The sequence below is a fragment of the Eutrigla gurnardus genome (genome assembly GCF_963514095.1).
Source record: "Eutrigla gurnardus genome assembly, chromosome: 6".
NCBI classification, from domain to species: Eukaryota; Metazoa; Chordata; class Actinopteri; order Perciformes; family Triglidae; genus Eutrigla; species Eutrigla gurnardus.
The window spans coordinates 15,452,214-15,478,693 of record NC_139920.1 but is presented as its reverse complement, the minus strand read 5'-3'; the positions used below and the strand labels follow the sequence as shown (position 1 = coordinate 15,478,693).

The window sequence follows — 26,480 nt, the reverse complement described above, 5'->3', positions numbered from 1 at the left end:
TGCATTCTGGTAAATAAAGCTGCTCAAGAGAGACGTCCATTCCCTTTCACTACCTTGTCGTGTTCATCCACAGCATTGAGGATGACCACGGCCGAGTCCCTGGCGATCTGCAGCTGGGTGTCCGTTACAGACGCTCCGTGGTCCACCATCACCACGATGTGTTTAGACTGGGGACGCACCGCAGACACATACACAGGCCTGCAGGAACACACACACACACACACACACACACACACATTAAATGTACGTACAATAAAGACAATATTCACTCATAGCAGCATAGTGATAACAACATTAAACAATATAAAATAAATCTGATTTAAGTGCATTAATGATGGAAACATCTGATATATGACAGATAAGTCAATATTTACCGTGTCTCACATGTCTGCTAACTAAACATTATGTCTTTCGCTCTTTTTTTCACGCTTTTGTCAGAGTGTTTTCACAAGAGATCCCGTTCCCTTTACTGTTATTGTTGCTGGAGATTCCACACTTTCTTCATTTCTCGCCGCCATTGCAGTTATTATTATTCCAGAACCAAATGTGCACGTCTTTATACAACTATACGGGAAGACTTTGAGCGCCAAAAGTTGTAAAAAGGGAATTTTACTTTAAGTCAATTGTTTTTTTGAATTACAAAACTTAAAACTAGGTCTTCATATATCATCTCGATATTTTCTGGATGCGTTAATGTACGTATATGATCAGCTTGGTTGGGTGCAGAGGGCAGGGGCCTGTGTGTGTGTGGTCTGCTGGGTGAACACAGGCTGGAGAAGGGGAGTGATGTACTCACAAAGCCTCATTCACACTTAAACAAGCTGAGTAACGTCATTTCTCTCATGGCTGTGTGCCAGCTCGCTGGAGGCTGGAGCAGCCAGACGAAGGAAAAAAGGAGAGAGAGACAGAGAGAGAGAGACAGAGAGAGAGAGAAAGAGAGAGAGAGAGAGAAAGAGAGAGAGAAAGAGAGACAGAGAGAGACCGCAAATAAAAGCCCACAACATTGGAGGTGTGAGATTCCGACAGGCTTTAGTGGTACAGAGCCACATTCCTGCCAAGGGCATGTGTGGTCAGGGTGTGTGAGGGCGGTGTGCCATCAACTTGCCCTCCTGGCCACCCCACAGCAACTGACTGACAGGAGGGGAGGGGTGGGGGAGGGGGGAGGTGGATGAGGGCAGGAACAAGTTAATGTGGTTTCGACGTCAGTCAGCCTGTGTTGTGAACTTGCCAAGAGACCGATATCTGTTGTTTGACGGTGACTTTGAACTTGGCAATAAAATAAAAGTGAAACAAAAGGAGAAGTCGGGCTACGTACCTGCTGCGGTGCTCGTAACTCCCCTTGCACTGGAACTTGTGTGCAGGGAAGACGGTGAAGATGCCCTCCTCGGAGCTGAAGTACTGCCACTTTATCCCCGGGTTGGACTTCAGGTTGTCTGCCAACACTGCAGAGGGAAGAGACAGAGAGGGAGCAGAGGACGGGGTCAAAAAGAGTCCGCTGATTGGCTTACCCTGATATTCTTATGATCCGATATCTCCAATCATCTCTTAGATGAGCGGAGTGTCGGGCATTTCCCATCATGCCCTTGATCCTGTGAGTTCTCTATGTCTGTTTTGTGTTACGCCTTTTGACACCTAATTCGAATCTATGCAAATCTGCCCAACCAGGTGTGACGAGGAGTTAATTGCAGCCCTCTCTGGCTGGACATGACGTATACACATGTAAATTCATTTCTCCATTCACACCTATCACAGAATACATTCCCTTGATGAAAAAGCAGCAGTTTGAACTCTTCCACGACTAGCAAAGTAATACAGTGCATTTCTTTCATTTGGATGCCAGAAATGGGTCTGTGTTGTAGCCGTGAGTGCAAGGCGAGCTGAAATAACAGCCTTAACTACCACCTCTGCAGAGACACTGAGCCCGAGTATTTGCTCAATACCAACACACGGATTTCTTTTTTTTTTTTTACTGGGTCACAGAGTCAACAATATCTTCACAGAGATCCCATCACAAAGCCAGCAACTTCCTTTCCGCTCCGCGCAACACAAAACAGCCTTTCACAAAGAGATGGGGGGGAGAGAGGGGGAGGGGGGGGGGGACACGAATACAAACTTTGGGCCCTTTGCGGTCGAAAACAGAGACAGAGTGGGAGGAAACAGAGCGTAGCCATCAGAGTCGGCTTTAGAGTAACATAAAACAATAATGCAGCTATTAAAGCTATTAAATAAACTAATCCTATAAATATAGATCAGTACATCTAGTCAGGATTCAAGTTCAGAAACTCAGTGTATGGTTATGAAACAAACTGAAAAATTGAAATAGTTTTCTGTTTTCTGTCTGCTTTAATTCCAATAGTCACACAAGGCTACTTCTTGTTTCCAGCTAAAAATGTATCTATAATATTCAGTCCAATGTCATATTTTCAAACGTTTGGTTTGAAGAGCCAGGTATCACTGCACAACATTTCACTTCTTATAAATATTCACAGTGGTCTCTGCAGGTCATTAGCAGCTGAACACATGCACTAACTATTTTGCCATTTAGCTGACTATTTGTTATTATTCGGGTAAAGCTTTCCACCGGCGGATAGGATGTCGAATACCTTGTTCGGTAAGTCTATGGCCTTCGCCAGATTTGCTAACCACCATTCATGCACAACAGCTGGGTCTAAATAGACTCAAAATGTGGTTGTTGGCCTGTGAGCACGTTGAATTAATCACCTGCTAACAAGAACCCGCTTTGAACTTTTCCAAACCTCCCGGCAACATTGCCAGCCAAACACATTGATTTTTTCCTATGGGAGGGGCAGAAAAACATATGTCGAATACTCAACGCATACTAGAACCCAAAACAAATTAAATACATGTATAGATAAAGAATAGCTATGAACCCGTCCGACTGCCAAACATTACAAACAGCAGCAAAACACACCTCTGACTGCATGCGTGTGGTAAAAGAAGTCCTTTTTTTGAGACGCAGCAGGTCCTTGCATACATCATCCCTGCCCAGTCACTCAAAGCACCTCCGAGGCTCTTATAAACAGGAAACTCTCAGCTGTGTTGACAGTGGAAGAAGGGCTCTGTATACATCTGTCAGGCTACAATGCTCCACTCTCTTCCAGGAAACGGATGAACAAGCCAAAGAAATAGGACCCAAATGACGCCCACTTCCCACAACCTTAATACCCACTGTTTGTAATGACCTGCTTTACATACATCTGCTTCTAATTCCAAACCCAAACACACCAGATGATTTGAGGAATTAGACTCTTATAGACAATCAGAAAAATCAAGACTCGTTCTTTCATTTAAATTTCAAGCAGTTCTATAAATATAGGTCAGAAAGCAAAGTAATGGACAATAAAATATGGAGCTGACAATGGCGCTACATACTACTATTAAACAAGATATAGGGTAACTTCTATCTGGTGGTAAATCACCAAAATGATGAGGATTTATCCTCTGGGTATGATTTTTATCCATAGAGCCTCGGCGGTAGCATGGCTCGGCGGTAGCATGGCTCGGCAGTAGCATGGCTCGGCGGTAGCATGGCTCGGCAGTAGCATGGCTCGTGGTGCTACATTTTCACTCTCGTCACAAGGTTTTCAAAATGAAGGCTGCAAGAAGGGAATAATGGACGGAAGATGGATAAAACCAGTCCTCATAATCACAGCACTCCCCCACCAGTCATCTCTCATTTGTCCTTTTTCACTCTCACCTGCTGGTATCATGAATGAAGCCTCCCCCACCCACTATCTCTCTCCCTATCTCCTTCCTACTCCCCTAAAAAACAACTCAAATTGAAGATGAGAGGACAGAAGATGGAAAGAATACAATGACTCAATTTCACTCAGCTCTCACCCCGTCTTTCTTCCCCTTCATTCATCAGTCTCTCCCTCTCAATTATCCCCCCCCCCTCCCTCTCTCTCTCACCCACTCCCTCCTGCCTTCCCCTCTGTAGCTCCTTGTTTAGACTGGGCTGAGATAAATGGGAGCGAATGAATGCGCTGGGAATGTGGGGGTCAAGGAGGGCTGAGTGTGAGGGACGGGGAGAAGAGAGGGGTAACTTGAACTTGCCGTGACTGGCCTGCAAGGAAAAGAACACCCAGCCGATGGTGACGTGTTATGAATGGCAGTCATTAAGAATGGTTAGCAGAGAGAGAGAGGAGCAGGCTGGGACGTCTGGAAAAAATGTGGGTGGGGTGGGGGGGACAAAGGAGAACAGAAGAAGAACAAATGATGTTGGAAGTTTCCTGTAAAACGGCAGGAAGAGGGGGACAAGAGCGATATCCAGTGTGCAGTGTGCTTCGAACAAACTGGTTTGTCTCAAGTGTCCTCCGAACATGTCTGGAGGCAAGAGAGCTCATCTTTCCCGAATGGCCACGCTCCAATCGTGGAGAGATGCAATTAATCATCCGAATGACGATAAACGGCACACACCGTCATATTTACAGAAAGTTTCTGACGTCTGAAACGCTTGATGATCCGACAAGAGCTTCATTTGAAGGATAATGACACATTTTAGCAGTCTCTCCAGAACTATTTTGGGAGTAGCCCATTACGCCCAAAATGATTTGGTGTAATTTGGCTAAATCCTGCGATAAACAAGCTAACTATGTAGTTGAAAGTGCTTGTTGAAGTTTTTTTTGTTCACCTGAATTCAGTCTACAATATAGGACTGTTAACAAGCTTTGCAGCCCAAATGGTTAAATTTAGGTGTGTGATTAGAAACAGATGACTTGTGTCGAGTTAAATGTTTTGGTTTTTGGTCAGAGCCACAGACTGTATAAAATACCTCTGTGACATCACCCGTAGGTTGGTTAAGAGCAATTGTGGAGCTCAAAGTGGGTTAGCTCCGACGTCGCCATCTTGGCAGTGATGTCGGAGCAAAGAGGCGGATCACCGGTGGAGCCGGGCCGGGCGGAGGAGACGGCTAGATGAAAATTCACCCCACGTATAGTTTCATGAATGGCTGTCGTTGTTTTTAGCAGGCTGTGAGCATGTTTATGGGCATTTTAACATGGGGCTCTATGGGGATTGTCTGCATCAAGTAGACATTTGAGCAACTGGATTTGGGCACTTCTGCATTAGCTTCATTTCTTAACACCGGAGGTTGCTGCTTGGTTGGAGCAATCATTAGCAGAGGAGGAAGCACTGCCTGACGAGACATGCTACATGTACAGCCTGTGTATGTAAAAGGAAAGGTGGTAGCAGAATTTGAAGCTGGATTTTAACTTGACTCTGTCTGCAAAAATGCATTTTAAATTTGTTTCTGCAGAAAACTGAAAGTTTGTGGTAATTTACATAACTTTTATTATTTCGGGGATTTGAAAACAATTGCAAATATAACAGATCGATTTGATTGGGTTGAATTGTGAATTCTGAAATTCAGCACGTGTGCGTCATGAACCCATGTGATACAGCTTGAGGTTTCTTCTCTGGAAGCAGAGGGAACACCGCTAACCAGCCAATGGCATCAGGACAGAAAACCCAGAGGGGGAAAGTTGGCTTTTCGCGATTTTGGTTCTTACAAAATTAGGTAATAATCAAAATTTGGTTCTTCCTAATCAAACGCAGACGGACGCATGTGGGTTTTACATGCTAATAATCTGCATTCATGCAATCTGGAGCCTCAATAAACGTACTGTGAGGGCAAGCGAGAACACCGGCAAACTGTTTTTCCATTGCTCTCTCTGTCTCGTACGACTATGAGGATTGTGTTGAGCGTGCACGTGCGTACTATAATAAAACATGCACGACTGCTTCATTTTCCAGCGAGGGACAAAAACAGAATTGACCAAGAGCTTTCACGACAACGGTAAAAACGTTGCTACCTGAATACAATTGCAGAGTTCAAAGCCAAACAAAGAGCATTTGATCTCTCAGGCTGTAAAAATAATTTTAAAATCTAACGGAGGATGGAGGGAAAAAAAGAGGTGAGACAGAAAGAAGAAAGAGTGAGTGAGGGAGCACAAGAGAGACTGTAAAATCTGGAGACGTGGGGAGCTAATTATTTCCACCTCAGATCAATGTCCTCTCGTTTTAACATTTCAGAAGATAAGAAGAATGGAAAAGATAATACAACTTCTTAATTAAAAACCGGTTGCCATGGCAATTGATGTTTAATTATTTAACATCCTGCATGTAGTAGGAATACATTTAATCTTAGGTGTAAATGGTTTAAGCTTTGTGTGTTCATTTGTTGACGTTTGTGTGTGTGTGTGTGTGTGTGTGTGTGTGTGTGTGTGTTTGTGTGTGTGAGACAAACCTGAGTTTAGGTCCCGTCCAGGGTTGAAAGCTCGGCTGTTGACGTTGGGGGAAAGTCTGTCACAGCAGATGGTCTTGGAGACGTTGGTATTGAAGTTTCCATCAAACCTAAATACACACAAACAGGCAACATTGGAGAGATTTATAGAGCGTGTCCGACTCATTTGTTGGTGGAGCAGCTCTGGATTTTATTCCTCAGCACGGACAGATTTACTACTTCGCAGCTTTATTTCCAATAAAACCAAACTCGCGGGTTTGCAAATACCTCTCGACTTTACGGCGATGTTTATGTTTTAAAAATACACATAATCTACACGAGTTATGCAAATAGAAAAGAAATATACTTGAGACCATGAAGTTAATGCAATTACATGAAACATCTGTTGAAACTAATAGATCCTGCGTGTTTAATATGAGCTGAATTGTATCGCCGGCTATATCATCTGTTGCCCAGACCTCATATTAAAGTAGGAGTAATTGGCTGGTGAATAATATTTTCCATGGAAAACTACTTAAATTTTCTCCCAACAAAGCTAATACTTGGTTCCTTGAATGTGTCTGAATGTGATTGTAGAAAGAACCGCCTGCTCAATCCGATGATTCAGATCATCTGTCGCAGAACCTCAAACTTTTATTATCGTTCCATTTCGCCCCTTAATTCCTCCAGTCTTATTTCCAACAGAACTTTGTACTGAAAACAAAAGAATTAAAGTTGAGCCAATGTTTTCCTATGGTAACTAAGCACTTCCCTCTGGTTGTTCTCTGCTAAATACAATACTAATAAGACAATTCCAACTTGGAACTATGATGCAAAAGGGCATAAAAGTAATTGATGAAAAAAAGTGTGACAAACAGGAGTGTGTACATTTTTGGTCAGTTATCTTGCATGTGTTCCTTAGCCTAATATCCTGATAGAAATCTAAAAGATCATCAGAGTGATCTCATAATTAGCAAATGTATGTTTGAATGTTTAAATCATGCTAGTTCCCAGCAGAGTGGCTTGCTTGCACTGTGACGGGCCCCTACATGGAGCTCTGCCTCTGAGTCATGCAGTGTTGTCCTTGAGCATGAACACAGCCAAATGTGTTTAAGAGGTGTCAAAAAAAACACACGTGTTGCCATCAGCACATCTTTTTTAGTGTTTTATTGTTTAGCAAGAGCAGTGTTATAATTAAAATCTGTGTGTGTGTGTGTGTGTGTGTGTGTGTGTGTGTGTGTGTGTGTGTGTGTGTGTGTGTGTGTGTGTGTGTGTGTGGATGGAGAAGCCTGTTTCCAGAGCTTGTATCTCTGGAGTTAAAAGCTTAGGTAAGAGTTAAAAGGGGGGAGGTATGCAGAGGAGCAGCCTGTTCTGCAGTGCACCAAGCCTGAGTGCTTTGATCCTTCCATCCCTCCAACTTCAACCCCCTTCTGGCTTAGCAGCATACAGACACGCATGTACACACACACACACACACACACACACACACACACACACACACACACACACACACACACACACACACACACACACACACACACACACACACACACACACACACACACACACACACACACACACACACACACACACACACACACACACACACACACACACACACACACACACACACACACACACACACACACACACACACACACACGCTACACACTCTTTGGCTCCCTATTCTAGCAGACCTGGCCCTGGCCCGGTTTGATTGGCAGGTGCTGTGATGTACAGGCTGTGTTTGAACTTCAGTCATTTAGAGTCCCATAAGGCCAAAGTCATTACTATTCTCCTTCAACCCACTTTGCATAGACGCGGTGGGCAAGACGCTCAGCACAAATGTGTGCCAGATAAAAAATACATTTGCAGCCGCTTTGAATTCCACATCAAAAACGCATATGAGAACGCGAGAGTGAGAGCGAGAGCGTGGGGGGGGGAGGGGGTTCGCCGACTCTGATCAAAAAATTTAATGAGGGCAAGAAAAATCTGTTTCGCAAACAGGCTGGACTCAACAAGACACGAACAACAGCACAAGCTTGATTTGATTTACAGAATATAAAGAATATGTTCGAATGCATGGGGCTTTCAATAATTCCTCCCTGACTATGCATATTAATAATGTATTGTTGGACTGCGTGCGTGATTACCATACCTCCCACTAGGGGTTGTTCTCTATGCAGCAATTAGTAATGATCCTGAGGACAATTCAACACACAGACAGCACTGGTAATGGGCCTGTGAGTGTCCCCGACAAGGTTCAAACAACAATGTGTTGAGATTTCTTTACAAGCACACTTTCCTTGCTTTTAATACAACACGCCACTGAAACACAGTGCACTAGTTCTGACGACCCAACGGACCCTAAATAAGGCAACACCTGCCGCGTTCAGCAGCGACTGGCCATAAAATACATTATATTAAGATGCACTATGCCGCAAGAATAATGTATATCCACAGGAGGAGTCTGGGGCCTGCAGTTAGGCTGCAACGTCAAGAGTAGAACCCTTTCTTATGGGTTTGTAATGCCTCAGCGACTGGAAGCAGTGGAGCAGGCAACACGCTGGCTGGAGTATGAAGAGTGCTTAAAGAAGGCTCCGTCTAAATAGACTTCGCTGTGATATCAACATGTGGCGTTGATTTTGGAATCATGTTTGTTGCTCAGCAGCTGCTTCCACGAGGAGGGATTTTAATCCTGTGCTCAGGTATTGTATATGACTAGCTGGACCTGTTGGCAGTACGTCATGTTTGCCATCCGGTCTATTCCCTCCTTCATTCAGACCCTCACACTGCTGTGCTGTTAGGGAGAGTTTAAGGGAGGGTCGGTTAGAATTGGAGTTGCGGTATTATAACGGGTGGATGACAGACTGAGCCCCTCAGCCCAGGTCCGACCTGGGGTTGATCCTCAGAGGCCTTTAGGCATCATATTTGTACCACAATGCTAAATATGTAAGAGATGTTACGGGGGCTTCAGGCTGCTGGGTGATCTGGAGAATGAGCTCCTTATGTTGTATAAGCTTTTCAAAAATCACACAGGTTAACAATATGTTAATATGTCGACTGCAGTCTTTTAGATCGTGTCTGCATGGGTGTGCACACACTGGAAACAGCAGATAGTGGAGACCCTCACTGCTTAAAAACCCTCCTTGAATACCAACAGGAGAAGGGTAAAAAGGGAATGATTCGAAGCAAGGTGGAGGGGAAAAGAGACCGGATGGAATAATAAATGAATGAAGAGTTCAAGGGAGGCAATGATGGGAGGAATAAATTAGGGCCCGACCGATTATCGGCCGCACCGATATATCGGGCCGATATTTAACATTTTAGGGATATCGGTATCGGCCATACTTTCCATAAATTCCCACCGATAAGTTCATATAATTTTCACAACCAATTTTGCAGCCGTTTCGTTCTGAACGCGCCTTCCGCTCTTGCCACTTGGAATTCATGAGCCTTGCCAAGTTGCCTCGCCCGTCACAGCATCTGATTGGTTTGGCACACGGAATACAACCAATCAACACGCAAGGCTGCAAGCGGGGCGGGGTGCCTTCACGCTCCCTGTGACTCGTGAGCGGTTTCTAGACGGCCACGTGGGGCTAAGGACGGTGCTGCGTGCGGATACAACTTAAAGCAGAGAAAACACATTTCCTTCGAGGTAAGCAGTGTTTCCCCTACCATTGTACAGGCCTGGCGGGTCGCCAGGCCAAGGAGACCTGCCGCCAGGCCAAAAAAAATAAATCAATACTCCAAAAATAAGCTACCTATCAATTAATTCATAAATCAATAATCATTTACATTAGGAGCGCCTCCGCGCAGCACAGTAGACTTGCTCCGCAAGATGCGCGGCCGCAATAATCCTCGCCGCGCGCTCCCGCTACGTTTTTCGTGTAGCCTACTTTACACGCTTGATGTTGTTCTGATGCCGTTCCGCCTCGTTAAACCACCACGATGTCGCTTTCTACTTTGAAAACACGGAGTTGACACTGTATTTTGACAAGCTGTTGCACTCTTTAGACTCGTGGTGTGAGCGGAACCGGACCGGTACCGGAACCGGACCGGTACCGGAACCGGACCGGTGCATTTATAAGAAAAATGCCGCTGTGTTTCTCCGTCCAAAATCCGCTTTCCTCGCGCTGCCTGCTCGCACAGATCCGCTCGTGCGCACATTCGCTGATGCAGGTCGAGTGTTTAATATAAATATATGCAGAGACGGCGCTCCTTCAAAACAACATCAAGCCATGCATGTGTAGTATTAGGACGTGATGACGTTTGTACAACCGGGCTAACGGGCCAAAGCCCGTTTGGGCTGGAGCAGTGTGAATGCAAAGCCGCTGGGGACCCCCCTGGGGCAATCGTGCCGAGTTTCCCAGTTTTATTCTATGTTAAGTTATTCTAAGTTAAGTTCGGCTTTATTTTACAAATGCTGTTGGCAGCTCCCTGTACTTAAAATGTTTACTATTAAAAACACTTAATGGAAGTTCGAGTCAGTGTGTGCCATTTTTAATTTATTCGAGAATTTTTTTCTTCTATTTATCGGTTGCACATATCGGTTATCGGCCTCCCATTTTCATAAATATCGGTATCGGTATCGGCCCTGAAAAAACCATATCGGTCGGGCCCTAGAATAAATAGAAGTAAAGAGGAAAAGGTTAACACCTACACAAAACATGGAGAAGAAGTGTGTACACTTTGTTAAGGTCACTTAAATAAACCCCTCCCAACCTGCATCGCCATTTCCATCTCTAATGTGCAGACAGAGGTATCATCATCACGCTGACTGAGCAGCCAGCAGATCAGCTTGATGTGAAACTCCGAGTAGCGGAGTATACTCTTGATCTGGACTGTAAATCTGCCAAAAGCTGAGATGGTGAGAATTCCTCTCAAGAAACAGGAGCTCTGCATTAGCACTATGCCGTCTTTAATCTTTGGGTTTCATTTAGGAGGGAAGGTATTGGGCATTCTGCAGTATCACCGCAGATCTGAGATTATGGCATTTTATTAGGTATCTGGTGTTCTGTTCAGCAAGCCAGACCCATGATACGCATGTAATGAGAATCCTGCAATTGATACATTAAATATCACCTATCATGGATCTGTTTTGTGATAGGAATTGGAGACCTTTATTTACAGCTTTCTGAAACTTTCTAGTGTAAATAAAAACATTAGATATTTAAAGCCATGAAGCGAGAAAGGATAAATTGTAATAACTCTGGTGCCTTCATGTTTCATCCATTGCCATCGTTACCTCACACACCCCCTACCTCTCTCTTCTTCTTGGCGGTGAGACACTTGTTTGATTACATCTTAAATAGAGCCCGACCGATAAAGGATTTTGAAGGCCGATACCGATACAAATGTTTGTTGATTTAAAAATCCGATATTCCGATATATCGGCCGATATTTTTTTTTCTTTCAGAAACGAGTAACAAAACATTAACATTAACAATTTCCCTAACATTAGTTATTTGTAGTTATTTATGAGTCTTCACTAAAATAATATGATAATGCAGTTTAAAAATAAACTTGTTTATTTTATTGTCACAACGGAACAGAGGAACATCAAAATATATTAAAGTTCTGATAAATAAAATGTATAAAAATACAAACTTAAGATATAAAACTTATAAAATAACAACAACCAAACACAAAGTTACCAGTATTAAAAGACTTGGTAAACTTCATTAATATAACTTCAAACAAGACTGGAGACAAATTCTGTTAAGTTCTATAAGGGTGTTTCGTCCGTTTTTATTTTATTTTTAGAATAATCATTTATCGGCCATTATAAATGCCGATAGTAACCAATAGTTTGGAAAATACCTAATATTGGCCCGCCGATATATCGGTCGGGCTCTAATCTTAAAAGAACTCCACAGGATCACATGAATGCCGTTTCCCTTGCACGGTCCATTCGCAGCTTAGCTCCTGTACAACTACTGGTGAAACCAGACCATAAAATGCCGCCTGGGCTGCTCCCAAGCACACTTCTCACTTTTGCAAGTGCATAGCAGTGGACCTGTTGAAATGAGCACCTCCAGATTGTATGTTAAAAATACAAACACGCAGCTACACACAGCTCCGCGAGTCGCGTAGGTTTTCTATATTCAGGTACGAGCCTGTCGGGGAGAGCGTGCGGTGATTAAAGCATACCAGCGGGTGCTAAGCACTGCCCTCGGTGGCCTCCCTGTGAAATGATAGCCTGCTAGCTTGATGGCTAACAGACATGGACACCCTGTGAACCACCTGATCCCCCTCTAAACTGGCTGACCTGACTGAGACCTGCACAAGCAGCTGATGCCTGATGAAGGACAGTCTGTAGTGGACTACAGAGAGATGAGGTGCAGAATTCTGGCACCAGGAACATTAGGTCCTTTTATTTTATGAAAAAATATATATATTATTTCTTCTGCATTGCCCCCTAGCTTTTGTCCATTTTAATAGCTTTTGTCCATTTCAGAGCTGAACAGTACTTGAACTTGAACTAGTCATGATGTTAATTAATCATTAGAGCCTGACTGATGCTGGATTTTTGAGGTGAATAACAATATCTATGTTTTAATAATAATAATAATCATAAATCAGCTGATATTCCTTTTTTTTCTCCATCCATTCATCTTTTTTTTTCATTACAAAAACATATTTGATGAAGATTAAGGACCAGGACTTGTAAATGGAAGGACATATACAGGTGGAAGATTAACTGTTCTTGTCATTGGACAAACTAACCAGCAATACTATGTCTGAATTATTCTAAGCTTTGGTGTTTCAATGTTGAAATCACAGATGCAGAAATCTGTAATAAACTGACATTGTCCAATAAATCAGCACCTCTGAAATGATTGGTGAGGATTTATTAATCATTTTAAGAACAAGGATTGTGTCAGCGTTTAAAAAATGCAGTTCCCATGAGCTTTAGACATACATATGATGTATATGGGAATATATCAAAGTCTAATCTAACCTGAGAGGTGCTCGGTTCTTCAGCTGTAGAGTACTCAGGAAGAGAGAGCTAAAGTATTCTGCATTGTGCGCCTGAAAGTAGATCACGATCCTGCAGAAACCCCAAAAAAAGGAAAGAGAGAGCTTCGTGCCTTTCTTCCCCCGAGGAAGATGCTTTGAAGTTCAGTGATCTGTCAGACTCGGCTTCAGTTTGGTATGTCCGTATCCCCGACACCACCACCATACGACTCCCCCCCCCCCCCCCCGCACCAATCCATCCTTCCTACCCGGATCTTATTTCATTTTTTTTCCCTCAGCAATTTCTGCCTCACACCGTCTCTCTAAGCTGTAAATGCCTGATTTTAGACCTGGGCTTAGAGCGCACATGACGAGACAGATATACAACGTATGTGGGTATGAACAACTGTTGAACGCATGGAGAGTATGTCATGTGCATGATTCGGCTACAGGTGGCCGGTGGCCATTGGCCCCGAGCCAGACGAACCTTCTCTTTGCACACATGAAGAAAAGATAGGTGACCTTGCAGCCAGTGAAGTCTGCGGTGTAAAAAACTTCAGAGAGCCATAACTGCTTACATCGGCTGATAAAAGGGAGGGAGAGAGAGAGAGAGCGAGAGAGAGAGAGAGAGAGAGAGAGAGAGAGAGAGAGAGATGATGGGTAGGGACAGCTGCTACTCTGTAGATTAGAACTGAAAGCAGCTCGCAGCTTTGAACCGTGTTGCTGCCTGCTCTAGTTGGTGATTGGCTGAGAAGCTGGGTCTTCGCTGAAGACTGGGGCAATTTTAAACTCTCTCAGCAGAGGACTTAAATCTGACATATTCAGTCTCACGCCCGGTTTCATCAAAAATAGAAGAATTGTCATGTGGCCACCCGTTTCACAAGGCCCCATGGCTCATTTTGGTTCCCAAAACTACATTCATAAAAGAAGCACAATGAAGATTATACACTGAAATCAAAGAGCTGGAAAATGTTGCAGCCAGACTTCGGATAAATGAGGGAATGAAAATGAAAATGGATGTATGGGTGAAGGAAATAATAAATGAGTTTAGGCCAACACAGCCATCAAATCTCCAGTCTTTAAAAAAAAAACTGCATAGTATCATAGCATGTTTAAACAAGGGAGAGACTGGGATTTGTGTGTGTGTGTGTGTGTGTGTGTGTGTGTGTGTGTGTGTGTGTGTGTGTGTGTGTGTGTGTGTGTGTGTGTGTGTGTGTGTGTGTGTGTGTGTGTGTGCAGGAGAACGTTACTCACTCCATCATAGATGCAGGTATGGAGCAGCAGTCCTGTATGGCAGTGAGTGGGGAGGTGAGGTGAGCGGTGTACGAGGCCTCCACCACCTGTTTGTTCCGGTTCACCACGTCCAGGTAGCGGTTAAACTTTTCCCGGATCTTTTTGGCCAACTGCACAAAAGGAAACACAGACACATCAACAAGACTGCCAGTCATGGAAATACCTTCATTCATTTCTCACGTTTACATTTAGGGCATGTAGCAGATCTCTTACCTCCTTCAATTCAGTTTTAGCGTTTAAAATTAAGATGGACCAAGATAACATAGGTGATATTGTAATGCATGCATACAAATCTATACACATGCATGCATACATACTGATCAATATTCCTACAATTTTAACACCCTGTTAAACACTATCCCTTGTTGGTATTTTTGGTGGTCAAGCAAGCTGGAGAGTGAATGAAGAGAGGGAACGCCGTTAGTTAAAACAAATCTGTTAAACTGAAGAATTAGAAAGTTATTTTCTGATAATTTTACGACAGTTCTGTAGTAAAGCCCAAATTAAACCTCCTCACAATCCTGCGGAAAGGTGCCATATTTTGAATGAATGCACTCTCTGACGTGAAAAGTTTCAATTTAAGTTATTATAGTGGGCGTTAAGCCTATAATTACAGCTGATTAAAGAAACTTAAAGAGTTGGTGAGATAAAAGGTGTGAGATAACCTTCGTGTAGCCTGAATAAATAGGAAATCTCTCGCCTAGAGCACAGGCTGCACTATGTGATATGCATCACTGTTAGAAGCAGCGCTGAATGAAGAGGAAGAAAAAATACTCTCCGTTTCCACACAACACGCCCATCATCTTAGGGCATTCATATCTCAGACCGACTCTCAGAAACTGGTTCATGCATTTTTCCCAAGCAGGTTTGACTACTGTGACGCTCTATTTGCAGGATTATCAGTCAGTGGGACGGCTCCAGCTCATTCAAAACGTGGCAGCCAGAGTCCTTAAATGTATGTGAAATTTGAACGTATCGCTACTACTGAAATCATTGGCTCCTGATACAGAATCACCTTCAAAATCCTGCTGATGGTCTATAAAAGACTTCATGGTTCGGCTCCTTAGTATATCTTAATGGCTCACTGTTCACAACGTGATAGGCCTCTCAGGTCGTCAGGCAGAGGTCTTCTAGCTGTAGCCAGGACTAGATCCAGGTCCGGTGAGGGAGCCTTCAGTTACTGTGGTCCTGGTCTATGGACTAAGTTGCCTGCTGACCTGAGGTCCATCACAACTGTGCCCACATTCACGTTCCCAGGCCTGATGTAATTACAGTGTCTATGCATTTGTATGTGCATGGGAGCTGAAGCATTATAAATATTTGTGGAAAAGAACAAGCTGTTAAAGTTAATATAACTCTCAGCTCTTATATGAATGTATCTGCTTTCTGATTCAACACATTTATGTATATTTCTTTCTGTGAGGGCCTTGCACAATGCACATTTTAAATAAAGATTTGAAATACAGTGGTATAAACTATTTATCCTAAAAAAAAAAAAACATTTTCTCTTCATTTAAAAAGACAATGTGTGTAAATTACCTTTAAAATGCATGAACACCAGGAAGCAAGGAGGAGAAAATTGTGTTTCTAAACAAAAGGCTAGCTAGCAGCCAATTCAGTCGGTTTACTGGGGCCCTTAATGAAGGCCTCTGGACATGCATACATTATTCTTTGGCTTTGTTCCTCAGAACAACTGGGTTCTGGTTGAACACACATCTCACAGTACTCTTTTAAAAATGGGGCTTTCGGCTCTGTTGGGAAAACTAATAACCAGCTCTGCAGCCGCCTCCTGGGGGAGATTAATAACCGCCGCACCACCACAACAGGTTCCCGCTCTTGCTTTATTTCGTGAGGAACTCGCATTCACTTAATCTGAAACATCACATGCATGTGATCTGTTGCAAACGATTTGCTTCACTTCAAAGATGTCACATGATCCACTGGGTTCAGTCAAGATTGATCAAAGATGTAATTACTAGTTGGAGCTAGTTACTTATAGATGGCTTCGTCAGCTAAAATCTGCAAAATATTTAATGGCATAACCCTTAAATATTTAAGGGTTCTGCATTACATGATGGTAACCACAGAAATTGCATTTAATTAACCCCTAAAAATGTTAAACTGGATTTTTGTTGGTCCACAATGAATGAGGATGACTAGCTCTAACCCTCCTACGATGTAAGACAAATACACTGTTTATCATATCATACTTTATCAATTTCACAATACACTGGTCATTAATCTCATATTGTAATGGAACCTTACTATGCTTCAAGGAAATGGAAGGTTATGTGACAGTTTTTTAAGTTTCCAAAACAACAATTCAACAAGTATGCATAGGTGAGAAAGGAGGCAGGGGTCACACACTCTCCCACTTTTTCAAGCCATGCTAGCAGTATTTGCTCATGGGGGGAACCAAAACATTTTTTTCAAGTTCTATTTCTGTAAGTATAAAACAATTTGTTTTGTTTGACCTTTGAATAATACACCAATTTTGTAACGCACAACAAAACTGGTAAATTACTCAGCAATGTAAGCTGGCAGAATCATGACAGGGAAAAGAGACACAGCTGAATTCAGTTGTGTGTGACCACACCCATCTTCAAACGCAGCCTTCATCATCAACCTATAAAGTCCCTGAATGCGTCGTGCACGGTAGTGATGCTGGTGACAGCATCTGTCAACAGACAGTCGGATACATAAACACCTGGCTTATTACTCACAACCACTTCTGTCTACAGTAGGTGTCTCCAGGAAGACATTCTGCCATGATGACACAGACACGGTGAAAATAAAACAATACCAGCGGCGCTGACATGGACGGTAAAAAATGGCAGCGGTTTGAATACTTTCCGAAGTCATTGTATGGAACCTACTGGATACAGTACATGGCTTATTTCCACAGTAACTGGAGCCCCTTTGTTCATAATCCATAATTACCAGTGCCTGCAGAAAGGGCTGTGATTCTAGCCAGGAACACGGAAATTTACCGCGACCCACTGACCGCTTGTACACCTAATCAGTCGGCCGCTATTCCTATTAGGGGTTTAACGGGGGCCTGAGGCACAGCCCACAATTACTGCCGCTCCACCACAAGGAACACACACACACACACACTTACATGTGCGCTCTCACACACGGACATAAAGTTAAACACACAAACGTGGAACTCCCCCACACACGGTCTTGTCCAGGCACGGCCGCATGGCAATTAGCTGCAGTGAACTTTGTATTAAAAAGGGGGAAAATGGGCCAGTGTTTAGCTGAGGAGTGTTTCCATAGCTGGGAGGGGAGAGAGAGAGACAGAGAGAGAGGGGGGAGAGACAGAAAGAGGGAGAAAGCAAGACTCAACTTTTAACAAAGTGACTTAAGAGAAACCAGAAACGTCCAGCCGTGAAAGTTAAAGCTTAAGTTACAGTGTGCTACAGTGCAGCCGAACCATCCAACCAGATTTTAGGGATGAAAAAAGACACTCACCTACAAGTCGGTCATGAAAATAGTGTCAGTTTAAAATTTCAAGAAAGCCACCAAAGGCTCGTAACAAAACTACTATATTACTATATTCCCCTACAACATAATGATTTAACTATTGTTATCAGACTGGTGCTGTGGATCGTTTAAAATGTACTGGTATATGCCAAGAAAAAAAGTGATCTTATGCATAGAATTTATATTCCGAAAGCAGGAATCCACTCACTATACAGATAAAATGATGAACGTAACACGTCTGCAAAAATGGTGAAATAATCAAATTCTTATTTATCAGATGAATGGAACCATTTCTGGTTGCCCTTTCCCTTCTATTTCTTAAATGTCATCTTGTGAGGACTTCATCTACCCGTGCTGCGACGTCCAGAACACTCACACACAAAGATCATATGCTGAACTGATAAAGCGCATAGTAACATGGTAAAAAAAAAAAATAAAAATAAAGCTGTAGTTTGGAAAACTTCTCATCGACTAACTTTTAAAATTTATGGAAAAGGCCTCGCTGAGATTAAAATTCTCTTTCCGACTGTTCTGGCAAAGATCAAAGTTAAATTCCACACAACAAATACATATTAGTAGGCATATACTGCGTTGATCTTCGAGCTCAGTGTTTGGGCCCACAGGTTACATTGGCTGCATAATGCCGGATCTTTATTCAACTCTTGGCTCATCGTACTCGAGAACATGACTTTGTTGTTAAAACAAACCGCTGCTAAGACAGCATTGCGTGCGTGTGAATGGGGGACCGGCATGAAAACATTAGTGGCCGGCAGTTTCTATTCACAACACCCACTGACAGCACACGTCAACGAGTGAAACAACAGACGGGAACAGACTTGGACAGGACCGGACTCGACGGTGGAGTGAGGTGAAGGGAGGGCTCGTGTCATCAGAGGGGGACAGGTGTCTGCGTGTCTCTCTGAATAATTCATTTCCATGGGAGAAACTCGTCTTAGAGGCGAGTAGCTCCTCTCTGAAGCTCCCGGCCCTCGGCTCGTGGACACGACCCCTCTGCCCGGTCAGAGCTCGCAGGTCGACCATGTCAGAGCTGTCATCTCCTAGCCAGTATTGTAGCTGAGGTTTCTGTGACGGGAAATGCTCCTGGACTGACCCTACATACCGAGAGAGACTTGCACAACAGGTTACGAGTATCATGATGATCTCCCTGTAGGCTGGAAACACTAGGGCTTGTATGAATACTATTTTTGTGCGAGTTAGCAGGGAAAAGTCTGCGTTTCTAATAAAAGTAGAAACGGCAAGGCTTCAAGGCCTCGGAGCTGCCTCTGGAATAGCAAATAGCTGTGCAAGGTGAGAGATAGCAGGTATTAGACGCACATGCACCGACACCCGTGGAAACGCTGGCGTGCGCACACGGAAACAGTCACAAGAGAAATGCAAACAAACATCCACCTCTCTGTTCTTGCTGGTGGCTGTTTACCAGTCTGGTGTTGTTTACCGCCACTCTTCCCGAAGATCCCTGACGCACGAGTGCAATACACACACACACATACACACACACACATTTACACACAAGGCCTGTACGCAATAATGGTTGACATGAAGCCGGGTGACAGAATTCTGAGTGTTCTCGGTCCAAAACGGCCTGCATAAATTTCCGACTTTCCGATTTTAATGTCATCAAAGAAAGATGCCGTCTTATTCTGTCCGACTGCAGCTGTGCGCTCACATTGCGAGCAGACAGACAGAGAGAGAGAGAGAGAGAGACAGAGCTCACAGACAGCGGACTTCAAAGCCAATGAGGCAGCAGCCGCTGAATTATAATAAACCTCCTTCTTCCTCTCTGATGGCAAGTGTATGCAGGAGTGTTTCTGCTCATGGCTGCTGCATTGAACACCACACAGGACCACAAACACACACCGTCCATGGTACACGCATGCACAAACGGGCAGGGAACATGCAAACACCAACACACAGGGAAGGAGAAGCCTTCGTCACTCACCTGTTGCACCTCCGTCTCTCCATTGGATGTCTTATTGGTGTACACGAATGAGTTGAAGATCCTCTGTAGAGAGAAAGAAGCAGAGACATTTGATGAGGGGGACGGCCAAAATTCAACAACCTAAAACCGTGTGTTAGCAGAGTTCCTTTACAGAGGCGTTTGGTCCAGGTGTTGCTGAGGAGAGACATTTTGTTATCAACACTCTGGGATTACGCCAAACAAAAAAGAAGTGCTTTCCCTGTGAAAATCTGCAGTGTCTTGCATTATCATCATCACACGGTCACCAAAGTGTTTAAGGATTTGCATGTTATGTTCGGTGGCGTGACAGCACTACGCGCCATGAACAAAGAATCTAGTCCAACCGGGACTTTCTTATAATGGCTGCGTGGTGTTCATGCTGATTAAGCATATCAGTTTTAATGAAGCTGCAACCGGAGATGATCAAAATGTAACCATATACACTATACTTCACATCCTGATCAAGTTCTTTTATCGCCATTTGTGTTATACATTACATACACCGATGTATCGGATTCATTTCATTTGTTTTGTTCAGCGAAATACGAGACTGAAAGATATTTTGATATATTCATTAAATATAGCATGAAGGAAACTTTTTAGTTTGCCCTAAACTGTCCATTACAAAGACGTACGAAGAAAACTGGCAACAGACACCGTCACCCTGCATGACACCGTCGTGTGATCCCTCATGCATTTAATTGCTGCCAGTGTAATGTGATTTGGAAGCTGTACCTAGCTTAACTGGTCCAGCACTATTATTTTATGGAGTCATCCAATCTGACTTCTGAGGAAACCAGGCCACTAAATTCAAGTGTAGTCCTTTCTAATGGCAATGACAGTTGGATTTGTCAACACAAGTGTAACGAATGGCATCTACATTAATGATAGCTTCGTTCCGTTTGGGGGTTTCGGGACCTTGGAAGTGGTTTTTGGCTCACTGACGTTAACAGTCATTTAGTCACACTTTTGCTTCTCCGAAATGCAGGAAACAGTTTTTTTTTAAAGAATCGTATGACATTTACAACATGGTGGGGGGACACACAATAAATAAACATGATCGATTGGTGATGTATTTACAGCTCACCAGTTTTTAATGGGTGGTGTAGTGTAACAAAATACTAAGTGACTTCACTGACTTGCCGTTTTGATTGTGAGACATTAATACTGATACATTAGTCCACTCAGACAGGTGCATCTGGAGCCACTTTATTACCGGTCCAGAGAGACTGATAAAACCTGGTTATCTGCCAAAACCACCAGCCCATAGACCCCGACAGTAACGCTCCGTGGTTAGCATCAGCTTCTAGGGTCGGGGAGGAAAATGCGTCACCTGTCTTGAATCTGGAGGTCAGCCGTAACACTAAATTAAGGGTTTTCATGAGGCCCCTGAATCACAAGGTGATGCTAAATTTCCCCAATCTGTCCTCCAGACTGAAACGTTTTAATAGTCCCTGATTTATATTGTTAAGTGAATGGGAAGCAGAGCGCTACATTAACACATGGAGAAAATGAGTCCTGGTGTGACCTCAGCCTTAACGCACGCTAAGAGAGCTCCAAACACATGTTTGAAGAGCTGCCTGGATCACACACACACACACACACACACACACACACCTCTTCCCAGATAGTCTCTTGAGTGCCATCAGTTACACATTTTCTCTCTTTTTCTCACTTCCTCACACACACTTTCCATACACAGGCAGCCGGCTAGCAGCTACAAACCGAGTAAAACGAATGTTTGTGCTGAAGCAACAGGTAGGCAGGTGTCTCACTAAAAGCCGCCGCCACTACACACAAAGCCTTAAATGACCTGCTTCCACACTGCAACCGTTTCCTGCTGCCGGTCCACACTTTTTTTTTTAACACATTCTTGAGGACACCGATTACCCAGAATGCACCATGTCCAACTATCCTGCTGGAGCTCCTTCACCGTAGACTGCCACATTTAATACCTTTCACTTGATCTCTACACAGCATCACAAAACTAAAGTGTCCGTGCTTTCTTACAGTTGAAGGGAAATGTGAGATATTGAAGCCTCCGATACGTCCGTAAGGATGCCTAAGTATGTATAGATTCTTTTTCAACTTCCACAGAAATGTTTCTTGATAGCACCATACTGAAAGGAGAGCTGTAACAATGGGTTATTGTGATGAGCTAATCTTGTGGTCGATAAATCATCGGAAAATCAATTATCCATTATCGTAAAAGGTACCAATCAAGCAAAGAAAACACTGAGATACAAAGATGCGCATGAACAGATGCTGCACTTATTCTGCAAAATCTTGCAATGCAGCCTCTTCTGGGCCATAACGAGGCCATTCACTTGTGATCGTTATGTGATTTCTGAAAATTCAATTACGTCTAATGCGGCCTATAAACAAACAAAGTGCTAATTGTCGATCTGTCTTCAACAGAACATTAACAAAGTCCCCGTTTTAATCCTGATTGTCTAAATAGAATCAGGACTTGTGTTGACTATTTTTATATTTCTTTCATTTTCAGAGGCACGGGACTAACAGAGAAGTCCTATACAAACCCTTTCATTATCAACACACACACACACACACATATTTCACTACTGAGTTGTAGTGTAAAACCAAGTCCAGACTGCCTCCTGTTCCACACCCTTCGCAGTAGAAAAAAAAGTCCAAAGATGTAGATCTGTCAAACAAACATGAACAAGCGCACACAAACAGAGCGGCCACTACTTAGCAGGAGTCATGTGCTCTCAGAGCACTACAGTAACAGCAGAGGAGGGAAATCGGGGGAGAAATAAGCACTGGAATGCAGAAACACTTTGTTTCCATTAAGCCAGCAATTCTGAAAAAATTGGGGAACAAATCGTGAAGAGAGAGAAAACTCCTGTTGTTGATTAGCCACAGTTTAGCTGTCTTTCCCCCAGTGCCTTGAGTGTTTGTTGTTGGAGCTGCTTTGCGGTTTTCACAGTTATGGAGCAGCCACGGAGGAATGCTCAGCTCTGAAACCCGAGAGGCCTGAGGCCGCCTGGGCCACCGGGAGTCTGTGGCCTCCCCTGACCCATAATCAAACACTGAAATGTACACAGAAACATTCACACCAGTGGAGAGGCGCGCACAGACAACTGTGCGGCGTCTGGAGCGCACGCTGGCTTCCCTATACGTCGCTCGCCTCTTCCGAGGAAGGCTGGCCAGTATGGAAAAAAACCATACCAGATACCAGCAGATGAAAAAAATCAACAAGATTTAAAGTAAATATAATCAGCTCTGATTACGTTCCATAAGAAAGGAAATGCATTCAATGTGTTTGTTGGACCTCAGGGATACACACAATGGGCCTCAGTCACGAAATGTTAGTAAATCTGTGATTAGAGGTTTACATCAAGCATCTCGGTACTAAAAACATCTGATTTGATCGTAGTAAGAGTGTTTATTCATGAATGCCAATCAATCGTCAACTGAGAGTGCGCTCCCGTTGGTCAGTATTCAGCATAAATCCCCGCCCATCAAGCACCATATAAGGAGGTGCTGATTACTATGGAGAGGTGCAGTCTGTCGACCTGCAGACATGGCGCAACCAAAGAAATGTGTAAAGTACTGTGACTTAATGAATCAGACAATGTTATCTTGTTAGTGATTTTATTATTATTATTATTATTATTATTATTATTATTATTATTATTATTATTATCCACACCTAGCCTAGACAACACGTAGGATACTAAGTCAATTTAATTAACCCATTGATATTTTGAAGAAACCTTATCTGAAGCTTAAATATGAAAATTGTCCACGAATTAAGATAAATGTGTTCTTATCTTTTAGTCATGTTTAAAATACGTGTTTTTAATCCATGTGCATACTGTGAACACAGGACGCATTAACGCTGTCATTTCTGATAATGACGAGCAATATTTATGTGCCTTCCTTATTTACACAAGCTGTACAACAGTCGGAGGCGGGAGTAGATTTTGTTCGTAGCTACGAAAAGTTCGGAGCTACCAGTGTTTTGATGAAAGTCGAACATTTCCCTTTGCGAACAGTTTACGCAACAAGTCCCTGTTTTCTTGAGTAAGACTGAATGTAAACAAAACCTTCGTCTACACGAACATTCTGCAGTGCCCCTTGAAAATAAAACATTTCAATTAGGCAGCTTTCTAGACACTCAAAAGAAATGCACTTAAACTCCTCAAAGTCCATTGATTGCAGAGCATTAGACCCGTTTTTAAACCCTCCCACCTTGAGGTTAATCCTGACCACAGACCAGAGTGGTTCACATGAATGACTAAACCTCAGACACTGAATAAGTAGATAAACACAGAACAGAACCTGTGTGGTGGTATATTCTTCATATGACACACAGTAGTTGGTTGTTGCTAATTGTGTTGCATGTATTGAAAGAACTGATTTACTACATGAAGCCTTTCCTAGGTTTACCCAGACCTCTTAACCTGCTCCTCTCACAGTTATCCAATCCTCTCTGCACCCCGTTATAGCTCCATGGGAACCCTGCATGTGTATGGCATCCCTTTAATTGGGCCTGCCTCTTCAGCTCTTCTGTCGGGCTGTCCTGGGGATGCTCTAAACTACCCCAAGAGGCTCTCCTCCTTTAAAAGAGGCTCTTCTGTTCTTAGTGGGGCAGAGGATTAAATCCAGACAGATGACCGACGATACCGGCCCCAAAGACTGGGAGACTTTAGGGGAATACCCATGGAGAAGAGCAAAGGCACAGAGATGTGGCGTAAAAAAAGCAAGAAGTGAAGGGGGAAATGGAGCAGACTGTGGAGAGGTGACAGTGAGAGTGGGGAAGGAATGCAAAAAGGAAGGAAGGAAAGAGGAAGAGATGAAGAGGAGGCCAACTCCAGGGGTAGAGCTGCATTGGGAACACACCTATTACCAATTCCCCATCTTCAAAGGCCAGAGGGGAGCCGTAAGCTACTCAAATTTGGAATTGGACTGGAGAGAGCGCACACACAAAAACGCACCCCAGCACACACACACACACACACACACACACACACATGCACACACACGTTAATCCTGTCTGTAGGGCTTGTTGATCACCGGACCACGGTTTATCTGGGAACATGCAGCAGAGCAAAATGGTAGCATGGGTACACCTTGAATGTGGGAGCAGCATGCTATTTGGTAGTCATGATTCCTTCTTCATTTGCGGCTAGTCGGCAGTGGGTGGGGCTTATCAATTACCCCAGTGGCTCAGGTGTGATGAGGCGTTTTCCATTCGGAACTAACCACCACCAACGACAAAAACGATTATGGGCCGGCCACTCGGGTGCAGCTCTGGGTCAGAGCTGGCCATCGCTGTTGACTGGAGGTGAGCCCACAGAACCCACAGCCAGCCAGCCTACGCTTCATGTTAGGGAACGGACTAGCCCTAACAGGTCAGAAACCATCGACTGGTTATCCGTCACTACGGGCGTCTCATTGTTGGAAATGTCTGAACGTCTCACATCCACACATTAGGCTGCAGTGTAGATGTTTTGAAGCTGTAAAGCCTGAGAGATTGGTTTCCATACAACTGACAGAAAAAAGCCTAGAGCCCAAGGGAGAGTAACTGCTGCTTCCTCCATGCTGCTGGCATACAGCTCAGCCCTCCCTCCTTCCTTCAGTGCGTTACCCCCCTCCCCCCCCCCCCCCTGCTCCCAGCCAACTCTTCGCTCATTGCACTACAAAGAGCTGGAGCCAGGGATGCTGCATCGGAGCTTCGCCTCTGATGTGTGTGTGTGTTTGTTTTTTTTCCTATTTTCCTAGACCCTTTGCCATGTCTCCATCCCCAACCTCGCCCTCCCATCTGGATTTTTTTCTGAACACTACAAAGCAAAGTCAGGAACCAGGCACCTGGGAGTGTTAAAGCGAGGGGGAGGGAGGGAGAGAGAGAGAGCAGTTTCTGGGGTTTTTTCGCAATACAACAATAAAAGTCTGAAATAATTGCACCTGCAGTTAAGAGCTCCATAACACGTAGAGCAGAACAACAGAGGAAAAGAGCATTTGGATGCATTTATATTTCTATGGGGATGAGCCTGGTGAACTAACCCAGAAAACTCAGGAATCCTTTTTTAAAAAGGATACACCGTGTTTCCTCTCAATTATAGCTTTGCACAACACAACCTTCACTCAGTTAGAAACCTGGAAACAATTCTGCTTCTGCTGAAGAGTTTCTACATTATTTCTCTCAGCTACAATCACGCCAGAAGGAAGTAGTTAAGTTGATAAAAGCATAGTGTGGGACTTCCAATTAGTGACTATTGTACAGTTTGTAAAAAGGAGATTGATCATACTTTTGCAAAGGCTTAACAACAGCAAGTGGACAAACAAAATTTAAAAAAAATGCAGCTTTAAGTTTCTCAAAAAAGGCCATTTTGGTTTGAGTCTGTTTTTGTATTTATCAGGTCATTGGAGATAAAGCAGGTGTTAGCTTGTGGAAGAAAACAAATACTTTGACATATCTTCATGGTAATCAACATCTGCTCATATATTATTTATAATATATACATATATTTATACATATGCGCAGAC

General features: G+C 43.6%; 1 protein-coding gene across 1 annotated transcript in view; it reads right to left on the bottom strand.

Moving 5' to 3' along the window:
* cachd1 (cache domain containing 1) overlaps positions 1-26,480 on the bottom strand; it is a 71,031-nt gene that overhangs the window by 23,422 nt on the left and 21,129 nt on the right. The window contains exons 2-6 of the mRNA XM_084011365.1: positions 19,947-20,009; positions 14,459-14,607; positions 6,269-6,375; positions 1,316-1,442; positions 54-198 (exon numbers count right to left, since the gene is read on the bottom strand). Coding sequence (XP_083867491.1) covers positions 54-198; positions 1,316-1,442; positions 6,269-6,375; positions 14,459-14,607; positions 19,947-20,009 — 591 coding nt within the window. The remainder of the gene's footprint in view (positions 1-53; positions 199-1,315; positions 1,443-6,268; positions 6,376-14,458; positions 14,608-19,946; positions 20,010-26,480) is intronic.